Raw genomic sequence first — 27252 nt, forward strand, 5'->3', positions numbered from 1 at the left:
AGAGGAGAGGAGGGAGAAGAGAAGGAGCGGGGAGAGAGGAGGGCCGCGGAGGAGAGGCGGGCGCGAGGGAGGGGCGAGGGGAGCGCCTGCGAGCGGGAGAGGGAGCCGGGGAGGAAGAGGGAGGGGGCGAGGCGCGCCTGGCGGCTGGGTTGGCTGTGGCCGCCCAGAGGCTCCTGCCAGTCCTCCCACCGACTACACCCCGGGAAGGAGGAGCTTCAGGCGCGCACAAGGCGTCAGAATCCTCAATTTCCAACTTAGCATCTTGGCAGGACCTTTGCGAAGCCAAAAGCAGAGCCCCCCAGTGCAAAGAGCGAGGGGGAAAAAGAGAAAGCAGCAAGGGAGGGGGGAAAACCTAGCCGGGGAGAGCGAGACGCGCAGAGGAGTGGGCTTGGCAGTCTCAGCCGGAGGCGCGGAAAGCCAGCGAGGAGGCGCAGCGGGCCCGAGCCCGGGAGCCGGGACCCGAGGAGCGGCGGCCCAGGGCAGCCGGAGGCCAGGTGCCCGCCCGCTCGCCCTCGCAGGGCGCCGCCCGGCTCGTTGGCGGCCGCGGCGCGGCGCGCCCCATGCCCGTGTGTGGCCATGTCCTACCCGCAGGGCTACTTGTACCAGCCGTCCGCCTCGCTGGCGCTCTACTCGTGCCCGGCGTACAGCACCAGCGTCATCTCGGGGCCCCGTACGGATGAGCTCGGCCGCTCGTCGTCGGGCTCAGCGTTCTCGCCCTACGCCGGCTCCACCGCCTTCACGGCGCCCTCGCCGGGCTACAACTCGCACCTCCAGTACGGCGCAGACCCCGCGGCGGCGGCGGCCGCCGCCTTCTCTTCGTATGTGGTGAGTGAGCTGGGGCCGTGGCGGGAGAAGGCAGCAGCGACCGCACGGGGCCGGAGGGGACTGCGGGGCCCACGGGCCTCGGCGCCTCCGCGAACAGCCCCCGCCAAGCTTGGAGGTCTCTGCAAACTTGGGCGATTGTCTTGCTCGGCTTCGCCTGGCTTCGGGCTCAGCAGTTGCTAGTAGAGGAGAGCCTCGTCTTGCTCAAATCACTGAGCTGGCGGAAAAGGGGTTTTTCAGGGAGAGGTCGCAGCATTTGGTTCAAACGTGAGCTACAGGCCGCCCTGCAAATTTTATCTCATTTTATTTTCTTGGTTTTGCCATATTGGAAAAGTAGCTCAAAAGAAATAGACCTGAAATCCGAGTAGAAGAGTGCTAAGTATGTAAATGTGTTTGGCCTCACCTTTAATTAGTCCTCCAAAATGTTACAAATCCGTAATCCTATCTTCGCAATCCGATTTGGAGGTATTACATTTCTGAAAAGTCGGCGGAGCTGCGGTGTATCCGGGATTTTTCGGCCGGGTGCACTTTCAGGAAAAGCGCCGTAGATTTGGTTTGGGGTGACATTTTTGAAGGGGTGGACGTGCCAGGGCAAAGCTTGGCTTTGGGTTTGCCTTTCTTTGGGGGTTGGGGAGAATGCCTTGATTTCCCTTGTTCTCCCCCCTTGTGCCTAACGTGCAGCCACCAGGGCGCCAAGCGCAGAGTCGCCGCCGTTGCCTAGGCCTCTCTCCGGGTGGAGGGCCTGTCCCCGGTGGCAGAATCTGCTCATGGGGTGCGGACATACCGGGTAGATGGGGGCCTATAGGGTGCTGCCGAGAGGCCAGAACAGTTTCAGGCGCCCCAGAAGAAACCGACTCAGGAGTTAGCGCCCCTGCTGCCTTTTGAGGAGAAGGGGTTGCCCTTAGGTTTGAGCCTACCAGCCTTACCCCCAGGGTAAGCGAGAGTTCTGACCTCGCAGCCCACAACCCCCGGGCCAGGGAACCTGTGCCTCGGTCGCACAGATGGCACCGAGGACCATTGCCCACTCTCACCTTCTCTCTGCCTACTCCCTGCAGGGCTCTCCCTACGACCATACACCGGGCATGGCAGGCTCCTTGGGGTACCACCCTTACGCGGCGCCCCTGGGCTCATACCCATATGGGGACCCCGCGTACCGGAAGAACGCCACGCGGGACGCCACCGCTACGCTGAAGGCCTGGCTCAACGAGCACCGCAAGAACCCCTACCCCACCAAGGGCGAGAAGATCATGCTGGCCATCATCACCAAGATGACCCTCACCCAGGTGTCCACCTGGTTCGCCAACGCGCGCCGGCGCCTCAAGAAGGAGAACAAGATGACGTGGACGCCGCGGAACCGCAGCGAGGACGAGGAGGAAGAGGAGAACATTGATCTGGAGAAGAACGACGAGGATGAGCCCCAGAAGCCGGAGGACAAGGGCGACGCCGAGGGCCCCGAAGGAGGTTGGTGGACGCGGGAAAGGGTGTGCTGAGCAGGAGTAAGAATGAAAAGGGAGACCAGGAGAGGGGCGCACAGGGCCTGGAGGTTGGGGCTAGGGGTTCTTTGCAGGCAGGGACCTGTGCCGACCCGCGCGGCCTTCGCGCCTCTGACCGCTTGGGTTTCACCCGCAGGAGTGGAGCAGAAGGCGGCCTCGGGCTGCGAACGGCTGCAGGGGCCGCCCACCCCAGTCGGCAAGGAGACCGAGGGCAGCCTCAGCGACTCGGATTTTAAGGAGCCGCCATCCGAGGGCCGCCTCGACGCGATGCCCGGGCCCCCCCGCGCCGGCGGGCCCTCCCCAGGCGGGCCGGAGGCGGCGCGACTGGCGGAGGACCCGGCTCCTCATTACCCCTCGGGCGCGCCGGCCCCGGGCCCGCACCCAGCCGCGGGAGAGCTGCCGCCAGGTCCCGGCGGGCCCTCGGTCATACACTCTCCGCCCCCACCGCCGCCGCAGGCGGTGCTCGCCAAGCCCAAGCTATGGTCTCTGGCAGAGATAGCCACATCCTCGGACAAGGTCAAGGACGGGGGCGGCGGGAGTGAGGGCTCTCCATGCCCACCGTGCCCCGGGCCCGTAGCCGGGCAAGCCCTAGGAGGCAGCCGCGCGTCGCCGGCTCCGGCGCCATCGCGCTCGCCCTCGGCGCAGTGTCCCTTTCCAGGCGGGACGGTGCTGTCCCGACCCCTCTACTACACGGCGCCCTTCTATCCCGGCTACACGAACTATGGCTCCTTCGGACACCTTCACGGCCATCCAGGGCCTGGGCCAGGCCCCACAACCGGTCCGGGCTCACATTTCAATGGATTAAACCAGACCGTGTTGAATCGAGCGGACGCTTTGGCTAAAGACCCGAAAATGTTGCGGAGCCAGTCCCAGCTAGACCTGTGCAAAGACTCTCCCTATGAATTGAAGAAAGGTATGTCCGACATTTAACGCGGGCTGCGTCGGTCCCGGACTTTCCTAATTTATTAAAAAACATGGCCTTGGCAGTTATTTTTCCATCAACAAGAGAGAAAAGCAAAATTACCCCTCCTTTTAAAAAGTTTATAGTTCATGGAGATGGGTGACATAAAAATGTAAACATCTCCACACACACAAAAATGTCTTAACCAACCGAAAAGAAAAACTAAAAAAAGGATTTGTATTAAATCTTATTCTGTATATTTAATGTAGCATTTTGTATTTAAATTGATAATTCAATATCTTTGAAGTAAATTATGAAATTAAGACACCTGTACAGGCATTTAATGTTTTTTTTTGTAATATAAATATATACATTTGTGTTTCCCCCCAAAGTGTTTCATAGTTCGAAAATACAAAGTTAATTTAATTTTTTACACCTATTGATTTTTCTGGGTATGAGCTGAAGTATTATTACAGAAAGGAAACAGGTTATACTCTTAGATTTAAAAAGTAAAAGAAACTGCAGCCGTCTTTGTAAAATGCGAAATATTTAATTAAAAGAGATTTTAACATAATCAGAGCCACTCATTACTTTTTAGAAACCTCAATAAACTGTCCATCGCCTTGGACAAAAGGTGCAAACTGCAACTTTTTTTCGAAGTGGGGAATGAAAGGTTCCACAGAACCTCAGTGTGCTGGGGGAAACCATAATTAGGCTGCAAGCCCCGGGGGAACCCGGCCCTGCCGGGAAGAAGATTTGGATCGCTGATGTGGTCTGCGAGGGGGAGATTGGACCCTGGAGGAAGGAGGAAAGAGACCCAAATGTGTGCCCAGAAGGGAGAAAAGATGGCAAAGCCAGCTAGAGACACGCACCACCCAAGCTCCATCGCTTAACCTAATTACTTCCAATCAGTGTCGTGTTTTATGCAAAGCAATCAGCTGGTGAACTTTGCTAATGAGTTCGATTTTATGCCGGATTTAGCCCTTATTACTATTTCAAAGGTGCTGTAGGCTAATGCGGGCGGGGAGCATTAGGAGATGCCAAGGAGAAGGCTTTACCAAGTCACTGTCTTCTCTACCCCTTTAAAATTGGGCACTGATCTCTTCATTGTACTTGATTAAATTAGTAAACGTTCTATCCGCGACAGCGCGTGTAGTAGGAGGTTCGGTAGATCCCCGCGCAGCCGTGGGGCTGGGGCCTCGGGACCGGCTTAGGGGACGGTTCCCCCCTTTCACAGGTAGGTGTCACACTTGTCCTGAATTACAAGCCTGCACTTTTCTGAGTTGGAGATTGGAGAGTGGGCGGAAGTGGGGGAGGGAGCGCCACAGGGGCTTGGAAGAATTGTGGGGAGTCACGAACCGACCCAGAGATCATCCCCACCCCCGGGCCCCTTTTTGGGCAAGTGGCCTTCAAAAGTTCGAGGACATTTGCCTTGACAATAAGGCTGTTGTGGACTCACTCGATCAGGCTTGTCGTCGCTTTAGCGCTCTTCTTGTCTCTAATTCAAGAGTCCGAATAGCTACAAAAGGGTTCTTCAGGTTTTACTTTCTCGTTTTCATTCCTCGTATTTCATCTCAAAATGAAAAGTTAGGATACGTTTCAATCCCAAATGAGGCAGAGACACCGCCCTGCGCCCGAGGCCCGCCAACTCTGTGGGTGCTCGTTTCTCCATTTTGCGCCAGAGATGTGGCACCGCGGACGTGTTTTACTCCGTGGGAAATTTTCGGTGGTCTCGGGGGTGGGTGAGGGGAGGGAGAGTTTACAGCAAAAACATATTCCAGCGAGGGGTTTCATTTGTTCTATTAAACCCAAGCCTGAGTGTAGAGAGAATCTGTTTGCACGTAACACCGGTTTAATTGGGTTAAATCAAAGTGCATGTATTTGCATTTCTACTCAAGATTACTTTAACCCTACTTGGTTTTTAAAACACATCCCCAAGTATCACCGGAGCTTTTACTTTAACGGGCAACGGGCTTCTTTAACTTACTCGAATTGAAAAAAACTTTGAGAGGTTGTATTGTCCAGATGTTTCTGCGAACAGCAATCGACTTCAGAGTTTCAATTAGTGAGAAAATTCACGCAGGGAAAATGGTTTCAAAGCTGGAAGTGCGAATGATTAAATATGCATGAGACGATCGTATTTTATTTTGTCCCTTTAATTATAAATGATTTTTTTAAACAATTGAATTCCAGAGATGACTTGTCCTACCCCCCGCGCCCCAGCCCCCTCCATCCACCCCCCGACAGACTGGTTCACAATCAGCTTTCTCCCTCCTGTTGAATATGCAGCCCCAGGAGTCACCTTCTCTTCTAAAAAAGTTAGAAGAATAGGCCATTCCCCTTCTCTTAAAAGAGAGTTTAAGAACGACATCAACTCTGCGGGGTTTTGGAAGCACTGGCCCTAAACCCTGCCCAATGATTTTAAAAAGAAAATTACAGGCCTCCTTGTGTTACCAGGCATATGTAAATGGCGCAGGCCTCCCAAGTCTGATTGCCGAGGCTCCCGACTGGGAGCCGAATGCCCGCGGGGCTGCTTGGGAACGGTAACCGCGCGCCAGGGAGCCCGCGGCTTTTCTCCCCAACCTGCGGCGGCACAAGAAGTCTCTCGGCTAGGGAGCGAAAGCTCCAGGGGCTGGAAGGCTGGTGCCAGAGTCGCTGTCCCCTGCCCGCATCCTCCTGTCCTTGGCCTCTGTAGTGTCTACGGTTTTATTTGCGTACTTCATCTTTAGTACAAGCCCCCGATTCAGTTTGGGGGTCTTCTCCTTTGCAGAGCTGTTTCATGAGACTGTTTTATCTGGTGTCTAGAGATTCTCCAGTTTGGGGGAGGCCTGCCAGGCAAATTGGGGGTCGGGCCTTTAGGAAATGCCTCTCGCGTTTAATCCCAGAAGTAGTTGTGTATCTTTAAGGTCCCAAGCCCCTCCTCGAGCCTTCGCTTAGCCATCTTGGGCCATCTCGAAAGCTAGGCATCTGGTAGGCGCTGGCGGAAAACGTCCGGCGTGTGCCTGGTTTAGGTTTGTTCTCAGGCTTGGACTGGGGCGCAGAAGTTGTGCGAGACAGCGCCTGCCTAAAACACGTAGGTGCTGGGCTGCGCGGGCGTTTGTCACCTGCGCTGGGCTGCAGGGGTTCCAGTCCCCCAAGGAACGCCCAGCTTGGCACATAGAGACTAGGAGGCGCTGAATTCCCAGCAACAGGGGCGGCAGGATCACTGAGGCAGGGCCAAACTGGGAACGGGCTTAGTCCCTTCCCTTTTTTCTCTGTGCAGGCCGAATCAGTTCATGGGATTTGCGGATGAGGAGCGAACAGCCCAGTCAATCCCCGAGGGCGCATAGGCCGGCCTGGAGGAGAGACTGAGAAAGGGGGTCTTCCGTTTCCAGCTCCTCGGCTCAGGGTGCCAGGACCCGAAATACTGTTCCCTGGCCTGAATGCGGAGTCCGCATCAAGGCCTCCAGGTTTGCAAAGCCCTAGGACCTCTCATTCCGCGAGAGGTGTGCAGCTTTTGAAGTGTGGAAGGTTGACTAGGAGGGTAGTGCGTGCGGTTTTAGAACCGGCCGTGCCTCCCAACCCACCTGTCCCCCACAACGAGCTGCCAACTGGGGTGGAGGCACAGAATAGAGCTTTGCAAAGCGCCCAGAGTCAAAGGAATGTGATTGTGCTCCCAAAAGGTAGTTGACACGGACGTAGCTTAGGAAGGGCGCCGCCTACTGGTTCCCGGGCACCAAGCTTTTCAAAGAGAGTAGGAGTAAAGCTAGACCCGGCTATGCCCACCACCCACATCGGGGCCTTGGCTCTGAGCCCTAAGCGGGTCACACTTAAACTGCTCCGCCACCCCCACTCGCTGCTTCCGGGGTCCCAGGACCCAGTTAAAGAGATTTGGAGAACAGGGTCCTCGACTAGCACAGTTTTAACCCTACGGATTCCCGCCACAGCTTGAGTACAGCCTCGAAAACCAGGCATTTGAAAAATACGCCTGCAGCTGAAACAGCCTGCAGGTGGGGGCCGCAGCCGTGCGCAGCTCAGGCAGGGCGCTGATGCTGAGGCTCCGCTTAAGGTGCGTGCACTTGCTTTCCTGCTGGCCTTTCCAAGCCAGGGCTCTGCGCTCCGCGGAGTTTTGTTTAATTTGCGGTTTATCGTATTGGGTCTGCCACGCAATCGCGTCCTCCAAGATCGTTTGTATCTTTTGGTCTGTGGGTTGGATATCTTTAGAAAAAAGAAACAGAACTAACCTCCAGTTCTTCGAACTCTTCTATTTCAAAAGCACCTTTAATGAGGTGAGCGTGGCAAAGCAGGGGATGCTCACCTGAGCGTCCCCTGTCACGCCTTCCGAAGCGCTAACGGGTAGTATCAACTGCAGAGATACTGGGCGAAAGCAGGGGCGGGCCCTTGGCCTGGCTCTTGGCATCCCGCGCCCCTCAGCGAACGAACTGGAAGAAAATCGGGCCTGACTGGGAGCTTGCCTACTGCACTCCGCCCCCACTGGCCAAAGCTGCGAGACTGTCCCTAGACCCACCCCCTGGGTCCTCCTCTGTGACCAGGCGAGAGTTGGTATCTTTTTCGTTTTCGCGTTAAATGTGACTTCGACCCGGGTGCGAGGCGGGGCCGTGTTGTGGCCTAACAGAGGATCGCCTCAGGCGTAGAGATGCAGCTCTGGCTGTACCCACTGCGCTGGCCGGGCCCCTCCTGGCTTTTGGGGGTCTCTGGCCCCCTGTCAGCCTCAGGCCCCAGCCTTAGGTCCCCAAGGCCGCCTAAACTGCCGCGCTCGTTTCCGGCGCCGGGACGAGCTTGGCTCGCCCAGACGCCACTTTTCCCAGTGAAATCTGCTTTTATTTGCTCCGAGCAAACCCCGGGCTCTCTGCGCTCCCGCCTGATGGATGCAAATGTAAATGTGCACTTATTTAATTGGATCAGGCCCCAAGATAAAAGAGATAAACGGCTCCCCGTTTGCTAACTTATTTTCCGAGGCATGCAGCGCCACGGAGGGGAAGCTAATGAAGGAGCTGCGCGTGGCTGGGCGCTCGAGCTCTCCGCAGCCATCCAACTCTGGAGCCGGTGGGCTCGGCATGGGCTGAGGCTCCTCGTCGACCTCCTTGGCAAGGGTCCTGCCCGCCGGGTCCCGGGGGGATCTTCTGCGCACCAGGACCAGAAAGTGAGAAGGCGCGGCGTCGGCTTAGCGCTTGCAAATACCCTACCCCTCTCCAGTTTTCTCTGACTTTGTGCCCCTCTGCTTCCTTACCCAACAACCCAACTGCCAGAGTCATACCGGCCCCGGCTATTAGATTGAAAATCCTTTCTTGCTTTCCTCCCCAGGCGTCGTCTTTTACACCAGGTGGCAGTTTCAGAGAGAAAGACCCGAGGGCCACGAAAAAGACTAGGTGCGCCCCCATGCTCCCCTCTCCCTCTGCCCACCCTCTGGGTCCTGTGGGGCCACCCTTTAAATGAAAGGACCTTCTTCTCTGTTCCCAGAAGGCCCTCTTTTGGAGCTTGGGATTTTTTTCAGAAAAGGCAGGAAGCCATGAATTGCCGCCTCTCCCTCCTGTAAAGTAAGCATGCAATACACACAGCCCTTCGAGAATTTCAAGGGGTCGCGGGACCACAACATCCAGACATCAGGAGAGGGAAGGATTGCCTAGCTCTTTCCTCCCTGGGGCTGGAGTTCAGCACTTAAGCTCCAGTGCGTCCATCTCTGCCACCCTCGTTCCCTAATTTTGGGCTTCGGTTTTTCCAGCAAACTTTCTCTTCTGTTCAGAGGGGCTGGGAACGAGGTCAGGAAGGGTGAAGAAGAGGCTGGATGAGACAGTCTGTGGAAGGTGGGTGCAAGGAAGCCCGGGAAAGGGGTTCCTAGGCCGAGACCCTTGCCAGGTAGTCCCTGGGGGCTAGGTTGGGCAGGACTGGAAGGCGTAGAGCGGCTGAGGCTGGGCAGGGCTGGGCGGGGTGAGGCCTGGCTAGGCAGGGCGGCCCGGCAGCGCCCGGTCCCCAACGCACTGATGGATTGGCTTGTCAGAAGAGCTCTGTGCACGGAGCCCATCAGAAAGCACTTACCTCGCTATACTGAAATTACTGTCTTTTCAGGGGCTAATTTGTGTAACTCCCATGGAGGGGCTTGGAGGGGGTTTGATGAGGCATAAAATGATGATTAATGAATTTATTGGCCGCTGCTCATCAAACAAGAGCTGGAGAGCTCCAGTCTGCACTGGCGGCCTTGGGACGGTGCTTAACACAACTGGGGTTCGGCCTTTGAGTGCTTAGCTCCTGCAAAGGTTTCCTCAACGGTTTGCCCTGAGCACTTTCCTTCACCTTAGCTGCTTTCTGCTCCCTGCCGGATTCCGGGCACAAGCTCCAGTCTTCCCACCATCGTCCTCTGCAGGCCAGCTGCTCGACCCTAGGGGGACCTGGGCTCCTGGGTCTGCAGGCCCAGAGCCAGGTGGCTAAGCCTCTTGCCTCTGCCTCATTGAAGCTGGGGCTCAAGTGTGACCAGGGCACCCCACACAGCGTGGAGATGTAGAAATGAGCTATTGTCCAAAGGTGTAATGGCTTACTGGTTGGGCATTTGGGCCTTAGTCCTACCTCTGCAGTTTCCTAATCCGTGTGTCTTGGACAGATCAAATAACCTCCCTGAACCTTAGTGGCCTCATCTGTAAAATGGGGCCTCTACCACCCCTGGTTTTGTGAGGATTCTAGAGGGTGGCACAGAGTTGTCCTTCAGTATGGTTATTAGGGTCACACTCTCTTAGACTTCACTTCATGGGAGACATTAGCCCAGGCCTGGGGGCAAGAGGGTGGGCAGCAGACTGAGGTTTTGAGTTCTGACTTGGGGAGGATCCTGCCAGAATAGCTGATGTTCCTAAGTACTTCCCTCCTCCTCCCCATTTCCTCTGGCCATGCATCACTCCCTGGGACTTGATGTGGTAAGACAGCTAGACAGGGGAGTGGCCTGGTGAGAGCTGAGCATGAAGAGCCAGCCGGACTTGCCTTGGGGTAGAATTGAATTTCAGGTTAGTTCCCAGGACAGTTCAGAGTTCCTCCTACTCATGACCCACCCTTCCTCTGCAGACTCCACAAGGGTCTTTTAGCAACATTTCCTGGTCTCAATCAAGAACCTGCAGCCCATGAACTTATACATTCAGCTGGGATTCTTTCCCTCCCTGCCCACCTCCCAGAGCCCACACTGCCAGACCCAGGTCTCTCAACAATCTGCTCTAACTGGGACTCCCCAGGACATCCTTCCTTGCTGAAACAGAGGAAAAGATCTTGGCATTGACCTCTGCAGTGAAAGGCTTGTGCTGGCCACTGTGTTAGTGCAGTTCCACCTACACTGTTCCCTTCCGTTCTTCCAACATATACTAATTGAGCACCTGTAATGTCCCAAACACACTGTTCTAGAATCTGATGATGCAATGGTGAACAAAAAAAGTCCCTGCCCTCCTGTATCTTACATTTTAGAGGGAAAGACAGAAAATAAACAAATGAGTGTAATAATGGCTTATCACATTGTCCAGGTGATAAGTACTAGGAGAAAAATTAAGTATGGTAAGGACATGGAAAGGAAGGCAGTCTGAGAAGCATCCCTTAGGAGGCAGCATTTGAGCAGAGACCTGAAAGAAGTTAGGCCATAAAGATATCTGGGGGGTGATACATCTGGAAAGAAAGAATATCAAGTGTAAAGATTCTGGGGTAAGGGCAGGTCTGAGGAACAGCAAAGAGACCTTGGTGGGAGGGGAGGGGGTTAAGGCAAAGCCAGATTCCAATTACAGAGGACCTTGTAGTTCCTGGTGAGATCTTTGGGTTTTATGGTGAGAGAGGGAGGAAGAAAAGGGATGGTTTTGAGGGAAGTGACAGGATCTTATTTATGTTTTAAAGGCATTCCCAGGTGTGAAGATGATGGAGAACCCAGAGGATGGTATTGCTGCCTCCATTCAGGATGGTAGCCGGAGAAGTGGGGAAAAGTGGTCAAGTTTGGGCTATATTTGAAGGTAGAGCCAACAGGCTTTGCTGAAAGTTAGGGTGTAGGGCATGAAAAGAGAGAAGTACTGGGTGCCTCCAAGGATTTGGGCCTGAGTACTCAGGTGTTTGGGGGATGCTGTTTGCTGAGATGCCAGATAGTAAGAGAGGAGCAGGACTTTTTTTTCCAAGGAGGGGGAAAGTAAGATTCTCTCTGACTTGATCCTTTGGGCCCAAAGGGATTGCTGGATATCTGCTGGCCAAGTACACACTGTCCAGAGCAAACCCTGAAATGAACAAATCCTTCCTCACATCCTTCCTCCTAAAACCAGAGATGTCAGAGCCCTCCGACCACCATGTCTTCCCTCTTATTTCTGTCTTCTTTTCCTTTTCCTTTTTTATCAGTGGAGAAAGAGAGCTTCAGAAAATGACTTCCCAAGCTCGCGCAGTGAGTTTGCAGGCAGAACTGAGTTGGAAATCCAGGTCTCCTAACTCCTAGGCTGTGTTCTCCTGTGGTCCCAGCCAAGCTAAGTTCTCTGGGCTATCTGTATTTTAACAGAGAACTCTTGGAAGCAAAATGCCTTAACAGAGAGAAATGAATTTATAATGGTGGAATCTCAGACACTGTGACAGGCTGTCAAGGGAGATATTTTTAGGCTGGGCTGGGAAACATCTTAGCCCTCCTCAAACGCTGCTGGAGGATGGCTGCCTCCTCAGGACTCCGAAGTACAGATGAGGGGAAACCAGGAATGTGCCATCTCTCCCTGACACCAATAGCAAGGAGGAACGGTGACTGCTGCCCCTGCCAGGGAGGGTTTTCTTCCTTAAATATTTGCTATCTGAAAAGACCTGCTCCTTTCTCCTGTCTGTCCACCCATAATTTTCTCACATAATTCAAGCAAAAGTTAATGTTCCTTTGTCCATCATTTTACAGAGCAACTCTTTTAAATGAAGATTCAAGAAGGAGGAAGCCCCAAATCATGGGTCCTTCATGTATTTATTTTGAGTTTCATTCTTCCATTTTTTTTTTTTTTTAATGTCTCAGCTGGACTGTTTGTCTTCCATCCTTTTCTTGACTCCTTGTGCTGTATACAAGGTCGTCAGCTTGAGTATTTTTGTGTGTGTGTAAAACTATCAGTGATTTTGTCCCCAAGGGGACCCACAGGCCCTTAGGAACAGCATCTCGACATCTTTTGAGCAGAGTGAGACATCTGTTAGCCCTAGATTGTGAAAACCTCACAGTTCCACAGTCTCCCAGACACCTTCCCAGCTAACACAGTTTGACATCAGACTTCCCACACAGTTGTCATTTCTGAGACTTTTTTTTTTTTAGCTCCAAACCACAAGGTTTTTTGGCTTGTTTGTTAGTTTTGTTTGCCCTCTATTTGCATCCAGCATCTAAATCTAAACCCTGTGGTAATAGGTACCTCTTTTTCCAAATACTCATACATGCAAAAATGTTCATTGGTAGTTGTGGAACAATTTTCCTGGGTCACATAAAAGAGTGGATTAGTGGCAAGTTGGAGAAAAAGGCTCATTTGGAATAAACACTACCTCTTTGCTCTCATGAGTATGGTAGAAAAAAATCATTGGCCTGGTTTATTTTGGTTGGTGGAATTGTTTTTCTCCAGATTTTTTTCTTTCTCTTTCTTTTTAATTTTCCCTTTTAATCTGGTAAATGCCTGGCAGTTCCTAAAACTCATAGGAGGAACATCTGAGAAGGAACCATAGGACTTGAGTCTGTAAGGAATGAACCCTGACTTTGCTCTGTGCTCCTTAAAACTTACTAACACTCCAGATTTTTCTCATAACCTCTGGCCATTGAAACTACAATTTACAGATTAATTTCCTTTGAATTTTTTCACCCCTTACTTATTTTAGAAGGAGTCATTATACCACTATTAACACTGAAAAACTATTATCACTTGCCATCAACAGAAGATTATTATGAAAAACAAAGTAATTAAATGAAGTTCTTGGCCCTCTGGGCCCTGAAGGTGACGGGCATCTTGCAGGGTCTCTGGTTGCTCCGAGGTTTCCCCATTCCCATTCCTTCTGCCTTGCTGGCTGCCCTCAAAGTTATATGGGTGGAGTGAGCATCTCTTCACCCCCACCTAAAATCTCATGTGCCCCCAGCGATGTGCTTACTACACTTTGGAAAGTTAAGTAACTGCTCATTTTATGGATGTGGAAACTGAGGCCCTGATTTGCTCAACTTGCTCAAGATCACATAGCTGGGTGGTGACAGAGCCAGGGATGGCTGCCTTCCTGATCCCACCCTGCCCTCCCCCACACCTTTTTCATAATAAATCCCTTGCACTCCAATCGTGCACTTTGGAGAAGGCAGGATTGAAATGGGAGGATCTTTACAAACCTGCTGGGCTGTTGTTCCTTCTGTCCCACTGGTTCTGCAAGACCGAAACCCTTTTTTCCTGTCTGTGGGCCACTCTTTTGGGGTAGGAAGCCAAGAGCAACAACCCCAAATGCCCTTTGACACCACAAAGGGCTCTGGCCCTTTCCCTTTCCTTCTGCCGGGGAAGAGGGAGTTGGGACCTTCAGTTCTCAGTAAAATTGGGAGTGGGTGGGCTTGAGGCGTGGATGCCATCTCTCTCTAGGAGGTTTCTGCCCCAGCACTCCCTCATGTCCCCTTTCTCCCGCTGCTTATAAGTGGCAGTTTCCTATCCCACCCCACTCCTTCCTGAGGCTGCCCACAGTGACACACGACAACTTTGTTTAGTGTTAATAAGTGGGACCAGGGGTTTCTGGCTGCATAATATCACTCAAAGTCAACCCCAACTCTCTACCCTCGGACTTGCCTCTTTCTGCTCTCATTTCTCCCTGGGTGGAAGCCCATTAGCACAGTTTGTTTATCAGGTAGGCCCTCCCACACCTGGCCTGAAAGACCTGCCATGAACTTCCATGGAGCTGTAGCACATCTGGTGTGGTGCCCAGGCCCAGCTCTCCACCTTGCTCTGGGCCACACATCCTACTACCCACAGCATATCTATAGGCAGAAGACCTGCAAGCAGCTCACATTCAAATTGTCCCAAACTGAAGTCCACTCCCACTTCTGACTTTACCCCAAAGCCCAGATCAGCTTCTCTTGGCTTCCTCATATAGTCAGTGGAAGACTTTAGAAATATATGGGTCCTTCTCTTCTCCCCATGCCTCACATGCATTCACTCCCCAGGTCGCACTGACCCTTCTGTGGGATTGCATTCAGCCACCTCTGCCCCACTGCTCTGGTCTGAGCCCTTGTCTTCTGTTGCGTGGACTACTGCACATCCTCCTGGCAGTCTCCCTGCCCTGACCATCCTTGTAGTACCAACATAGAGTCCAAAGCCACACATGTCCTGAGTATTCAATTCATGTTAGTGGAAATGAAAACAAATGAATAGATCACAAGCCAATGTACTTGCTTTTGCTTTCTCATAGAAATAAGAATTTTAAAACAGGTCTGAGGTCAGAAAGATGGGCGTTCCAAACCTAGCTGCACTCTGTTATCTTGAGTATATTAGTGAGCCAGATGAAATGACTTAGAACTCTGAACAGAGAGGCCCAAGGCCTGAGGTGATGAAGAAGGTGGCCTCTAGTGCCAGACTGCCTGGGTTCCACTCCCTCTGTGACATTTGTCTGCTGTGCACCATTGGGAAAATTCCTTAACCCCTTTGAAACTAAATGTCCTCATCTATAAAATGAGCATAGTAACAGAATCAACCTCAGAAATGAGGATTAATGAGATAAAATAAGCAAAGCCTGCTAAAGCACATGGTTGACTCTCCCTAAATGTAAATTCTCCTATTTCTCAATAAATATGGATTCATCTTATTGAAAATGACTTCATCTGAGAATTTCTAGAATCATGTAGTGTGTTTTCCTTAGTTCTTAACTTAACCATTTCACATCTTTTTGCTGACCAGCAATGGTTAAGCATTTAAAGAAAAGAAAAAGCTTATTTTAAGAATCACTCCTTGGAACATTATTTCATTACTTAAACTTTCTGCTGACTCATCTATTCCTTGGTAACTGAGTCTTTCTTTACCAATAACTTTAATTACATCAATCACTCATTCCCAAAACTGCTGAATAATGAAAACTCCTAGAGGTGACACCATGGACTTCTGTCACATAAGCAGGGGCTTATGGAAGGAGAACAGGTTTTTTTTCCCCCTTTTATTTCTTTTTTTCTAGCTATCAGTACTTCAAACAGAAAATATGATTAGCTTTCATGATTTACCATCTGTCCATCTATCTCTCCATCAATTTGTAATTAGCAATCTTCATAGCAGGAGGAATAACAATTTATAACTTTTTGGTTGAATGGAATGGAATTTGTTTCATCTCCTGACATTTCTTAGTCATAAAGCCCATGTCTTCATGTTGGGGGTAAAACAAATGATATTTGAGAATTCCCACACCAATTCCTCTGCTAAAAGCTGCTAATTGCATAGTTCAAGGGTTAACATAATATCTAAACAATTATTTTTAAATCAACAATAATAGTTACCTTACTGAGCTCTTAATATGCCAGTTGTTACACAATGGCTTATATACATGATCTCAGGAAGCCTCATCAAGCCTATGGAGTAAGTACTACTATCATCACCTTTTTACATGTTTATTTGCATAAGCAGGTGCCAAAATCAGAAAAGAGAAAATCGACTCATTTTCTGTAATGGGGAGATGCTGGCTGCTCTTTGCTGCTCTGCGTAGTGGTTGTTTTTCTATCTATCCATGGCTAAATTCTGCTGTGAGTAGAATAGGTACCTGCTATTTGCTAAGCTTGAAATGTTACCTGATGGAGCAGGAAAAACCTGATCCTTCATATGGTGAGAGGAGTCGGATGTGACAGGGAGAGCATCTTATAAAACCCTGCCCCAAAGAGCATGCTCTTCCTCTCTCCCCTCCCTCCACACCCTTGCTCTTCCCTCTTGAACTGTGACACCAGCCTTTCTATTACATCTCTCTGTCTCCATGCTCTTCTTGCTTTTTTTCTGCATACTCTTCCCTTATTACTAGGAGACCACAGCCAGGGGAGCTACAGAATGTTATAGAGCAGGAGAGTGACAAAGTCAAAGCTGCAATTCAAAAAGATTAGAAATCCCAGTTCCTCTTAATGTTATTTGAAGCTATGTATCAGTCTGACCCCACTTTCCTAAGGCCCTATCTCCTAAGATCCCTCATGTGTATCTTGTGTTGTGGTAACACTGGCTGAACAGTCACTCCCCAAGTCCCTTCCCAAGCTGCCTCCTCTGCTTCAGAATAATCCATCTTAGTCTCCCATCTAAATCCACTGTGTTTCAGACTAAGTTCAAGCTCTTCTAGAAGCTTCTAGGGGTTTCTCAGTGGCTTCAGCTCACACTGCTTACTCTCCACATGGGGCTGCTGCTGAGGAAGAAACAACAAAGTGTGAGAGCTCTGGGATCAGGAAAAGCTGGGTGTGTATCCCACCTCTGCCATGTACCAGCTTTGTGACCTTGACCAAGTGGCTTAGCTTCTTAAAACCTCAGTTCCATCACAGTAGAGCAATGATGGTCATATCTGTTTCCCAGGGATTTGATTAGAATAAGTATGAGCCTGTCTGTGGAGTGCTTTAGGAAGTCATTCATTCTAGCTCCACCTACAATGCTAGTATGTCCATTGGTCACATATTGAGTGCCCATATGTAAGACTGGAAACAAGATGATTCCAAGAAGCATACACCTCTGTGAGCTTTGAGCTGGCTTTTCAACTTTTCATGCATGTTTCCATAAACACATAGACCTGGTTCTGAGCTCTCATGGTCTATTTTTCTTGAGCTACTACCATACTCTTTGTCTTACTATATATGGCTTCACAATATGTCTTAAAATCTGGTAGGGCAGAATAAGATTCAAGATGGCAGTGTGAGAGGTGAGACAGAGAACTCCTCCCAAAACCATATATAATGCAAAAAATATAGTTAATACAACTATACCTAAAAGAGCAACAGGAAAGAAGGCTGCACCAGACTGCATACACCTGGAGAACAGAGCAGACCTCATGAAACAGGGTAATGTACCAAAGCCTTGATCCAGAGGGATGCAAGCCCTTCCCCCACCCCAGCTCACAGGTGGGAAGGAGAGAAATGGAGTGGGGAGGGAGTGGAGGCCTGGGATTGCTGAATACCCAGCCCCGGAGATCTGCTTTGCAAGCACAAACTTATATTGCATGGTGCTCTGGAGATTAGTGGGGTTGGAAAGCTAAGCAGATGCAAAATCAAATCAACTACCCCCAAAGTCAATCAAGGGATAGAGAAAGAGTACAGAATATGATACCTAATATATAAAGAATGGAGGAGGAAGAAAAAGAAGGAAAAAAGAAAAGAACCTTTATGTTGTACTTGTAATAGCATACTAAGTGAGTTAAATTAGACTGTTAGATAGTAAGAAAGTTACCCTTGAACTTTTGGTAACCACAAATCTAAAGCCTGCAATGGCAATAAGTACCTACCTATTGATAATAACCCTAAATGTAAATGGTCTGAATGCACCAATCAAAAGACATAGAATGGATAAAAAAACAAGACCCATTTATATGCTGCCTACAAGAGACTCACTTCAAACCAAAAGACATACACAGTCTGAAAGTAAAGGGATGGGAAAAGATATTTCATGCAACTAATAGGGAGAAAAAAGCAGGAGTTGCAGTACTTGTATCAGACAAAATAGACTTCAAAACAAAGAAAGTAACAAAAGACAAAGAAAGACATTACATAATGATAAAGGAGTCAGTCCAACATGAGGATATAACCATTATAAATATCTATGCACCCAACACAGGATCACCTACATATGTGAAACAAATACTAACAGAATTAAAGGGCAAGATAGAATTCACTCTATTTTAGGTGCATTCATTTTAGGAGACTCAACACACCACTTACTCCAAAGGACAGATCAATCAGACAGAAAATAAGTAAGGACACGGAGGCACTGAACAACGTATTAAAACAGATGGACCTAACGGACATCTACAGATCACTCCATCCAAAAGCAACAGGATACATATTCTTCTCAAGTGCACATGGAACATCTTCAAGAATAGATCATATACTAGGCCACAAAAAGAGCCTCAGTAAATTAAAAAAGATTGAAATTGTACCAACAAGCTTCTCAGATGACAAAGGTATTAAACTAGAAATAAATTACACAAAGAAAATGAAAAAGCCCACAAACACATGGAGGCATAATAACATGCTCCTAAATAATCAATGGATCAATGACCAAATAAAAACAGAGACCAAGCTATATATAGGGACAAATGACAATAATAATTTCAACACCACAAAATCTGTGGGACGCTGCAAAGGCTGTGCTAAGAGGGAAGTACATTGCAATACAGGCCTACCTTAGGAAAGATGAACAATCCCAAATGAACAGTATAGACTCACAATTAATGAAACTAGTCAAAGAAAAACAAATGAGGCCCAAAGTCAGTAGAAGGACGGACATAACAAAGATTAGAGCAGAAATAAATAAAATTGAGAAGAATAAAACAATAGAAAGAATCAATGAAAGCAGAAGCTTGTTCTTCAAGGAAATAAACAAAACAGATAAACCCCTAGCAAGACTCATTAAGAGAAAAAGAGAGTCTAAACACATAAACAGAATCAGAAATGAGAAAGGAAAAATCACTGGTGACACCACAGAAATACGAAAAACTAGGAGAGAATATACTATGAAAAAGTATATCCTAACAAACTGGATAACCTAGAAGAAATGGACAACTTTCTAGAAAAATACAACCTTCCAAGGCTGACCCAGAAAGTAACAGAAAATCTGAATAGATCAATTACCAGCAAGGAAATTGAATTAGTAATCAAAAAACTACCTAAGAACAAAACCCCTTGACCACATGGTTTCACTGCTGAATTTTATCAAACACTAAGCGAAGACCTAATATTCATTCTCCTTAAAGTTTTCCAAAAAGGAGAAGAGGAGGGAATACTCCCAAACTCTTTCTATGAGGCCAGCATCACTCTAATACCAAAACTAGGAAAAGACATCACAAAAAAAGAAAACTACAAACCAATATCCCTGATGAACATAGATGCAAAAATTCTCAACAAAATATTATCAAACTGAATTGAAAAATACATCAAAAAGATCATCCATCATGATCAAGCAGGATTTATTCCAGGGATGCAAGGTTGATACAACATTCGAAAATCCATCAACATCATCCACCACATCAACAAAAAGAAGGACAAAAACCACATGATCATCTCCATAGATGCTGAAAAAGCATCTGATGCTGCTAATGGGAAGTTCAACAATTGTGGAAAGCAGTATGGAGGCTCCTCAAAAATCTAAAAATAGAAATACCATTTGACCCAGGAATTCCACTGCTAGGAATTTACCCTAAGAATGCAGGATCCCAGTTTCAAAAAGACATGTGCACCCCTATGTTTATTGCAGTACTATTTGCAATAGTCAATAAATGGAAGCAACCTAAGTGTCCATCAGTAGATGAATGGATAAAGAAGGTGTGGTACATATACACAATGGAATATTATTCAGCCATAAGAAGAAAACAAATCCTACCATTTGCAACAACATGGATGGAGCTAGAGGGTATTATGCTCAGTGAAATAAGCCAGGTGGAGAAAGACAAGTACCAAATGATTTCACTCATCTGTGGAACATAAGAAACAAAGCAAAAACTGAAGTCACAAAGCAGCAGACTCACAGAACCCAAGAATGGACTAACAGTTACCAAAGGGAAAGGGACTGGGGAGGATGGGTGGGAAGGGAGAGATAAGGGGGAAAAAGGAGCATTACAGTTAGCACACATGACATGGGAGGGCACACAGGGAAGGCAATATAGCACAGAGAAGACAAGTAGTGACTCTATAGCATCTTACTATGCTGATGGACAGTGACTGTAATGGGATATGTGGTGGGGACTTGATAATGGAGGGAATCTAGTAAACACAGTGTTGCTCATGTGATTGTATATTAATGATAACAAAATAAGTTTAAAAAATCTGGTAGGGTAGTCCTTACTCCTTGCTTTTCTTTTCTAAAACTATTTGACTTAGCTCTTTGGGGGTATTCTTCCACAGAGATTTTAAGATGATTTTATAAAGTGTTGAAATAATCTATCTTTGCACTTTTTTCCTTAACACTGTGCCAGGCACAGAGTTGTGTCTTCAGGATCCTGGGGTGAAAGCAAGTGATTCTCTGAGGATACAGGTTGAGAGAACAATAAAGTGCATGCCAGAGTTGTGTCAGGATCTGTGTCTGGAACCCTGGTAGTCAGTCCTGAGGTGAACCTGAGGCCCAGGTGTCTTATCTTGAATGGAAGAGAGGAGTAAATGCTGTGGTAGCTCTGTGACAGGATGAGGGAGGAGCTCACTCCCAGAGTGAGGTGAGCAGTACTCCCCTGCACCCAGTGCTCTTTGCAGGGTATGGAGCTGGCTGCATGAGGACTTGGGACTTCTCTTTCATCAGGACTCCCTTAATAGCCCCGGCCCAGTCCTGAATTCTGACCTTTCCCTATTGAATGACAGATATGGGGGATCCAGAGTGCTTTGTGACCAACAGGGAAGGCTTGGGAGCCTGGGTTCCTGCTCCCCTTGCTCTCCTCCCACCCATGCCACCTTAGAAAATGACGCTACCATCAAAAACCTTGGAGTCAACCTCAGCTTTTCCCATCTTCTCCAAATTGTCACCACCAGTTGCCAAATCTGGTTTCATATTTGGTGGATTCAACATCTTGATTTTTTTCCCTGAATCTCTACTTTCCTTCATTTTCACTGCCATTGCTATAATCCAGGCCACCGTTATCTCTCACCTCCTCAGTGGCCTCCCAGCTCTAGTCCTGCTCCCTGCAGTGAGTTGATTTTCCCTACTGAAGATAGGCAGCATAGGTAATGATATAATTCCACTACCTAAAATACTTAATGACTCTCTATTGCCCCATACAAAATCCAAACTCTTAATATGATGCTCTTGAAACTTTATACTCTACACCTGTAAAACTGTTTGTCTCTGGGTCTTTGCACATGCTGCTCCCTCTGTCTGGTATGCCCACATCCTCACTTTCCCTTCCCCCACCTTTCTACAATCAGTCTTGATGTAGCAAAAAGTCTTCACTCAAAGATTCCTCCACCATCAGTGTTCTGCACCTCTGTGCTAAAGTTATAAAGTAAGAGATGAGCAAAATTTACCAATTGTGGGCCTTAGGTACGCAATTCATCTCTGAGGTTCAATTACTCCATTTGTAAAATGGAACATGCCATAGTGATGAGAGTCTGTATATTGCTACTTTAGAAGTCCATATATGATTTACCACCTTATAGGATTGTTGTAAGTATTGAAAGCATGACAGGCAAATTTCATAGACCAATGGAGGAATAAACAGAGGCCTAAGGCCCAGTCCTAATCTTAAGGAAGTCAGTGAGATCAGACTCATAGCAGCATGGCTGACAGCAATGTAAGAGCCATTTCCTTCCTTCTTTTTTCCTGAAGGAACTGTTTGAGGGTGACAATGTGCCCAGCCTAGAGGATGAACCATTGATGTCTAGGCCAAATGTGATAATTCCATTCCCCTTTGCCAGATGCTCCCTTTCCCAGACTCCCTTGCAGCTAGGTGGCCATGTAACTAATTCTGGCTGAGGAGACATGAGGAGAAATTTACTAATGTTTTGCAATCTCCATCTCTTCTTTTGCAAAGTGACGACATGGGATCAAAGAGCAGTGATGTTTAATCTTTCTGCTGCTGCTTTTATTTTTAGCAGAAGATTTCCCTTTTTGGTTCTAAAGAAATCTAATGTGGAATTCTAATATATTTAACAAACAAAGCACAATTACTCTAATTGAAAGGGAGATTAGAGAGTACAAAAACCCCAGCCTAGCTTTGCAGTCTGAAGCATGTTTACAAAAACATTTAGAAAGCCATTGGTTTGGAGCATCTCTACGTTCTATAGTGGACATGTATTATTTTATTTTATTTATAGACTCCTATTCTAGTTCAGCACCCTGAATTTTCCTCAAGAACCACCCCTCCATTCCCGTTGGTCTACATACTTTTGAATGAAGTTAATTCAATTCTGGTTCCCAGACTAGACATATGATTAAAGCCTGACTAACATTCTATCCCCTTGGATACAGTGATGGGTTCAGGAATGTGCATATGACCCAGTTTGGTCCAGTGAGATTGTGGCCTAGGATTTTTATCAAACTTTATAAAGAGAGGTATTTATACACAGAGGTAGAGGCTTTCTTTTCCCATTGAACTTGAACCTTGGAACTATGACACCTGACAACAAACTCCATATGGAAAGGGACAGAACTGAGAGATGGAAAGAGAACAGATCTTAAAGACTGAGCCCTTGCATTAAGCTCTGCCTGAAAACAGATCAACCTACTGCTGGATTTTGGGGTTTGTGAGTCAATCAAATCCCTTTTGTTTAAGTAGTATGAGTTTCTCTATTTTTGCAACCCAAAGATTTGAGCCTCAACTCATACAGATCCATTCTAGATCCAGGATCCTGGATCCAATGAGAGGTAGATATGATGGCGCTTCACAGAGTTTATTATTTTCCCCTCCTGAGCATGTGGCTGAACTGTACTTCTCCTCCCTTCCGAGTGAAGCATGGCATATGACTTCCTTTACCAATGTACATAGAAGTGACATGTTTCACTTGTGGGTGGGCTCCTTAAAAGTCAGTACATGATTCACTACTCTTTCTCTTTCCTTCCTATCATGACGTTCCAGATGATGAAGTCTCCATCAGCCTGTGTTCCAGACTGAGGACAACATGGAGCAGAGACCCCTGCTGACTCTTGATGGATATATACTGTCCGTGAGCAAGAAATAAACCTTTGTTGTTTCAAGCCATTGAGATTTGGGGTCATTTGTTATAACAGTGTACCTTAGCCTATCCTACATAATATCCTCAGAATTATTCTCCTTCTTCCTGCCCTCCCACTCTCTCTCTCATAGCTGCCCTGCTCTGCCCAGTAGTCTTACATAACTCTATTTCTTAGCTTAGCTTCTCTCAACACACTGTTTAAAGGTTTCCATGCTTTTTCATCTCCTGCTTTCCCAATGATATCCAAGTGGATATTGGCAGGAGATAACCAGCCTGCCCCAACAAAGCCATGCCCTGGTATCACCACCACTACCAATTAATTATGGCCATCAGTCATCCTCCCCAGCACTGGCCTCAGCAGGCCACCTTCCCAATCATATTACTGGACTCACAAGACTCTGAGTTCCAGAATAAAACCTCCAGGAATTCCCATCTGTTATCTTATGAAAATTTACAAGATACTGAAGTTTGTGCTACAATATGCATGACATAATGCTCTGCCAAGATTTTAAAAATTCAACAATTAAAAAAATTAAATACATTGGCCTTCATTATTAATAAGCAATTTCTAGAGATGTTCAGTTAATTAAGCCAGTGTACAAGATTTTGCAGCTCAAGTGGAGGTTTGGCAATGGCTAAGTTCTTTGGAAAGAAGAAAAGGAAAATTAAAACACTCCTGAAATTTGAGTGTGATCATCATTAACACATACGACACATAGCTCAGGAGTCTCAAGTTTACCTGCTGATAGGGGCCAGGCATTCCATGTAAATGGGCAAAGCAGGCCATATGGGATGATAAGGGACCATAGGCGACTTCAGAGTAATATCTTTTTACATTCACCTCTGGCTGATAGTCACCATCCAGGAATGCAGGCCCAGTGTTGCTAGTTCTTTGAATTTTTCTTCATGGAAAGTTGAAATCCATATAAACTGTCAATTATATCACATTTCCTAAAATACTGTGGTATCCAAACTTCATGGGCAACCACAGGTAGAATGTTTGACAGTATCTAGCATGGCCACCATTATTATCCCTTCCCATTCCACATTATCTCCATTTTACAGATTAGGAAACTGAGGCTCAGAAAGGTAAAGTGACACCCAAAAGGACATAGTCAGACACTAAATTTCAAAATCCTCTGACTCCCACTCAACTGCTTTCTTCTTCCAATACCCCAGCTGTCTTTGCACAGCTCAAGTATGTGGCAGAGATTCATGCTCCCACTTCTGTAGCATAGGTTGTCAGTGGGAAGCAGCTACAAGCCATGACTGTATTTCCCAGCCTCTCTTCTAGGCAAAGACATGTGACAAAATCTTGTCAATGGAATATGATAGGAAGTGACATGTGTTATCTCTAAGCACCAGCAGTTAAGAAATGGGTGTGCCTCCCCCACCCTTCTTCTGCCATGAGTTGTTGCAGGTGAATATAGCATCTTGGAAACCACCATTGAAGAAATGACCATAAGGCAATGAATCTGGATTGCTGCATCATATTTGGAGGGAAACCACCTCCAGTCAAGAGCATCCAATTTGGACTTGACATCAGGGATAAATCAACTTCCATTTTATTTGAGCTGTTACACGTTTTTGGTTTTATTTGTTACAGCAACTAGCATTACCTTAACCACACAAATATGAATGAATCATTAAAAATATTTCCTTTGTTTTCCTCTCTATGTCAGTGGGAGGAGTGTGAAACAGGTAAGTTCATCCATTTGAATCCAAAGGGCCTTCAGTGAGAAAATTACTCAAATTAAGTTTGATTCCAGGGGATGGGGGTGTAGTGACCCCAAGTGTCATTGCATCTTGTCCCCCTCCCCAGACTTGCTTTGAAAAGGGATTCATTCATATTTTAGCTGGAGGTGAATATATTATCATTGAGCAATCCTGAAGGAAGACAAAACAAGTTTTTGGCCTGTCTGGGCTACACACCTTCAACCAAGATACAAGTTAACATGTTTGGGAACATCAAAGACAGTGTGATATCTTAAGCATAAGGAGATTAACATTTACAAAGGTTTGCCATTGGCCTGTTCCCAGGAATCCAGCAGACTGGGCCAGAAGGGACAATTAACATCACCCATCCATACTGGGGTCTTCTGGCATCTCATATTAGAGTTTCTTTTGAGCTTTCTGCTAGATTCAGGACAGAGGAGGCAAAGTCTGATCTCATAGATGAACAAGAACCCTCCAAACACAAGGAAGATGTTAAAATGCACAATTGACAGCATAGGTACCAAGTCCTGGGGGCGAATTCTGCCCCCATAAGTACCAAGCCACTCATGCTCAAAGAGACAGAGAGAGACAGAGACAGTATTCACCCATCTTCTTAGAGTCAGAAACAGTCAGTGGCCTCATAAGCCAGCCACTTAGTACAAAAGCAGGGCTGAGGCAGTCTGCAAGAATGAAGGAGGGGAGATGTACTTGTCTCTTTGAAGCAAGAGGCCAAGAATATCTCAACACACTCCCAAGTACCAGCAACAGTAGGCCATGGATGGGGACCAAAATCCCTTACAGCTGTTGGAAACCATACCCTATTCAGAGATAATTGGCAATTAGTTAAACAACTCCTGTTTAAAACACTCCTCCTTTCCACCCTCAAAGACAGATGTGTTTAAAAAGGGGAGGGGAGAGACTTCTTAAGAAATGTGGAAACCTAATCTTCAAGTCAATAAAACAAAACAGGGCTCTGGGAGTAAATGAGTTAGAGAAGTTAAAATATGTTTAGTCAATGGAACCTCTTTTGAAAATCCACTGCTCCATTTTTCTCTTGCAGTTTAACCTGGTGGTCAAGAACACAAACTTTGGGGTCAGAAAGGCCTGTATTCTGAGTACCCACTCTTCCGTTTCACAGCTGTGTGAAATTTGGCAAGTTTAACTCACTAAGCCTTTTTTTTCTCATCTGTAAAATGCGGATGATAGTAATTGTATCGTGAAGATTAAATGAGATGGTGCACGGAGCCTCACACATAGTAAGCACTCAGAAGCATTTGCTTTTAGGCATACATACTTATGCAAACCCAATTGCTTAGACTGGCATTCTAAATCCTGTACAATTAGTGTCCAACCTACTCTTCCAAACTCTTCCCCATTTTCACATCCCCTATTAACTAGCAACCAAAAGGAACCAGTCCTCTAGGCCTTGGTTTCCTAACCTGTGAAATGAGCTATATGAACTGGATTCGAGAGAGAAGCCTCCTCAATCCTGTCTTCTCATCTTGCATGTCCGAGTACAGAGTCTTCAAGGTCAGGCTCAAATGCCATCATGAGGCCTTTCCTGGGAAGGAACCAATTTCTTTCTTTTTTTTAAAATTTTATTTTGGTATTATTAATCTACAATTACATGAAGGACATTATGTTCACTAGGCTCCCCCCCTCACCATGTCCCCCCAACAACCCCGTTCACAGTCACTGTCCATCAACATAGTAAGATGCTGTAAAATCACTACTTGTCTTCTCTGTGTTGCACAGCCCTCCCCGTACCCCCATCATACTATACATGCTAATCGTAATGCCCCATTTCTTTTTTCCCACCCTTATCCCTCCCTTCCCACCCGTCCTTCCCAGTCCCTTTCCCTTTGGTAACTGTTAAACCATTCTTGGGTTCTGTGCTTCTGCTGCTGTTTTGTTCCTTCAGTTTTCTTTTGTTCTTATACTCCACAGATGAGTGAAATAATTTGGTACTTGTCTTTCTCCTCCTGGCTTATTTCACTGAGCATAATACCCTCTAGGTCCATCCATGTTGTTGCAAATGGTAGGATCTGTTTTTTTCTTATAGCTGAGTAATATTCCATTGTGTATATGTACCACATCTTCTTTATTCATTCATCTACTGATGGACACTTAGGTTGCTTCCATATCTTGGCTATTGTAAATAGTGCAGCGATAAACATAGGGGTGCATCTGTCTTTTTCAAACTGGAGTGCTGCAGGAATCGATTTCTTATAAAGCACAAGCCAGAGCAGCAAACAGGTGGCCCTTTTGTTTCATCTGCACTATATTTTTAAAAATCTGAAAATATAGCAAACATTTTTGGATTTGCAGATTCTCTCTCAAAAAAGTCAGAAGACCTGGCAATCCTGGTCTCACATTCCTGAACAAAAGCAATTGTCTGGAGATAGGTCGCTGCTGCCCCCTGCAGGTGGGGCAGACATTTCTAGATTTTTCCACCTGTAGTGCTTCCCTGTAGTGCTTCCCTGATCGCCTACTGAGCCCTGAAGGCAGCTGTGATCCCCTTCCTCCCCCTTCCCCTGCCCTTCTCC

The 27252-nt window shown here is 47.3% G+C and overlaps 1 protein-coding gene across 2 annotated transcripts; it reads left to right on the plus strand.

The window, feature by feature from the left end:
• The first annotated feature begins 115 nt into the window (after nucleotides 1–115).
• Nucleotides 116–23012, plus strand: IRX5 (iroquois homeobox 5). 2 transcript variants are annotated; one of them, XM_036881016.2, is made up of 4 exons: nucleotides 116–825; nucleotides 1878–2283; nucleotides 2452–3228; nucleotides 22894–23012. In XM_036881016.2, exons 1-4 carry the CDS (start codon nucleotides 577–579, stop codon nucleotides 22956–22958), a joined length of 1497 nt encoding a protein of 498 aa, XP_036736911.2. In that variant the 5' UTR covers nucleotides 116–576; the 3' UTR covers nucleotides 22959–23012. The 2 variants fall into 2 exon arrangements, with proteins under 2 accessions (XP_036736911.2, XP_036736912.2); XM_036881017.2 differs by lacking the exon at nucleotides 22894–23012 and having other exon boundaries at nucleotides 118–825; nucleotides 2452–3547.
• Nucleotides 23013–27252: the final 4240 nt, after the last annotated feature.

Source organism: Manis pentadactyla, chromosome 15 (genome assembly GCF_030020395.1).
Source record: "Manis pentadactyla isolate mManPen7 chromosome 15, mManPen7.hap1, whole genome shotgun sequence".
Lineage (NCBI taxonomy): Eukaryota > Metazoa > Chordata > Mammalia > Pholidota > Manidae > Manis > Manis pentadactyla.

Excerpts from the sequence above, each read along its gene's own strand:
- IRX5 (XM_036881016.2), top strand. The coding sequence starts at position 577 with ATGTCCTACCCGCAGGGCTACTTGTACCAGCCGTCCGCCTCGCTGGCG. Across the intron at positions 826-1,877 it reads CCGCCTTCTCTTCGTATGTG|GGCTCTCCCTACGACCATAC; the intron begins GTGAGTGAGCTG and ends TACTCCCTGCAG. Across the intron at positions 3,229-22,893 it reads TCCCTATGAATTGAAGAAAG|ATGATGAAGTCTCCATCAGC; the intron begins GTATGTCCGACA and ends ATGACGTTCCAG.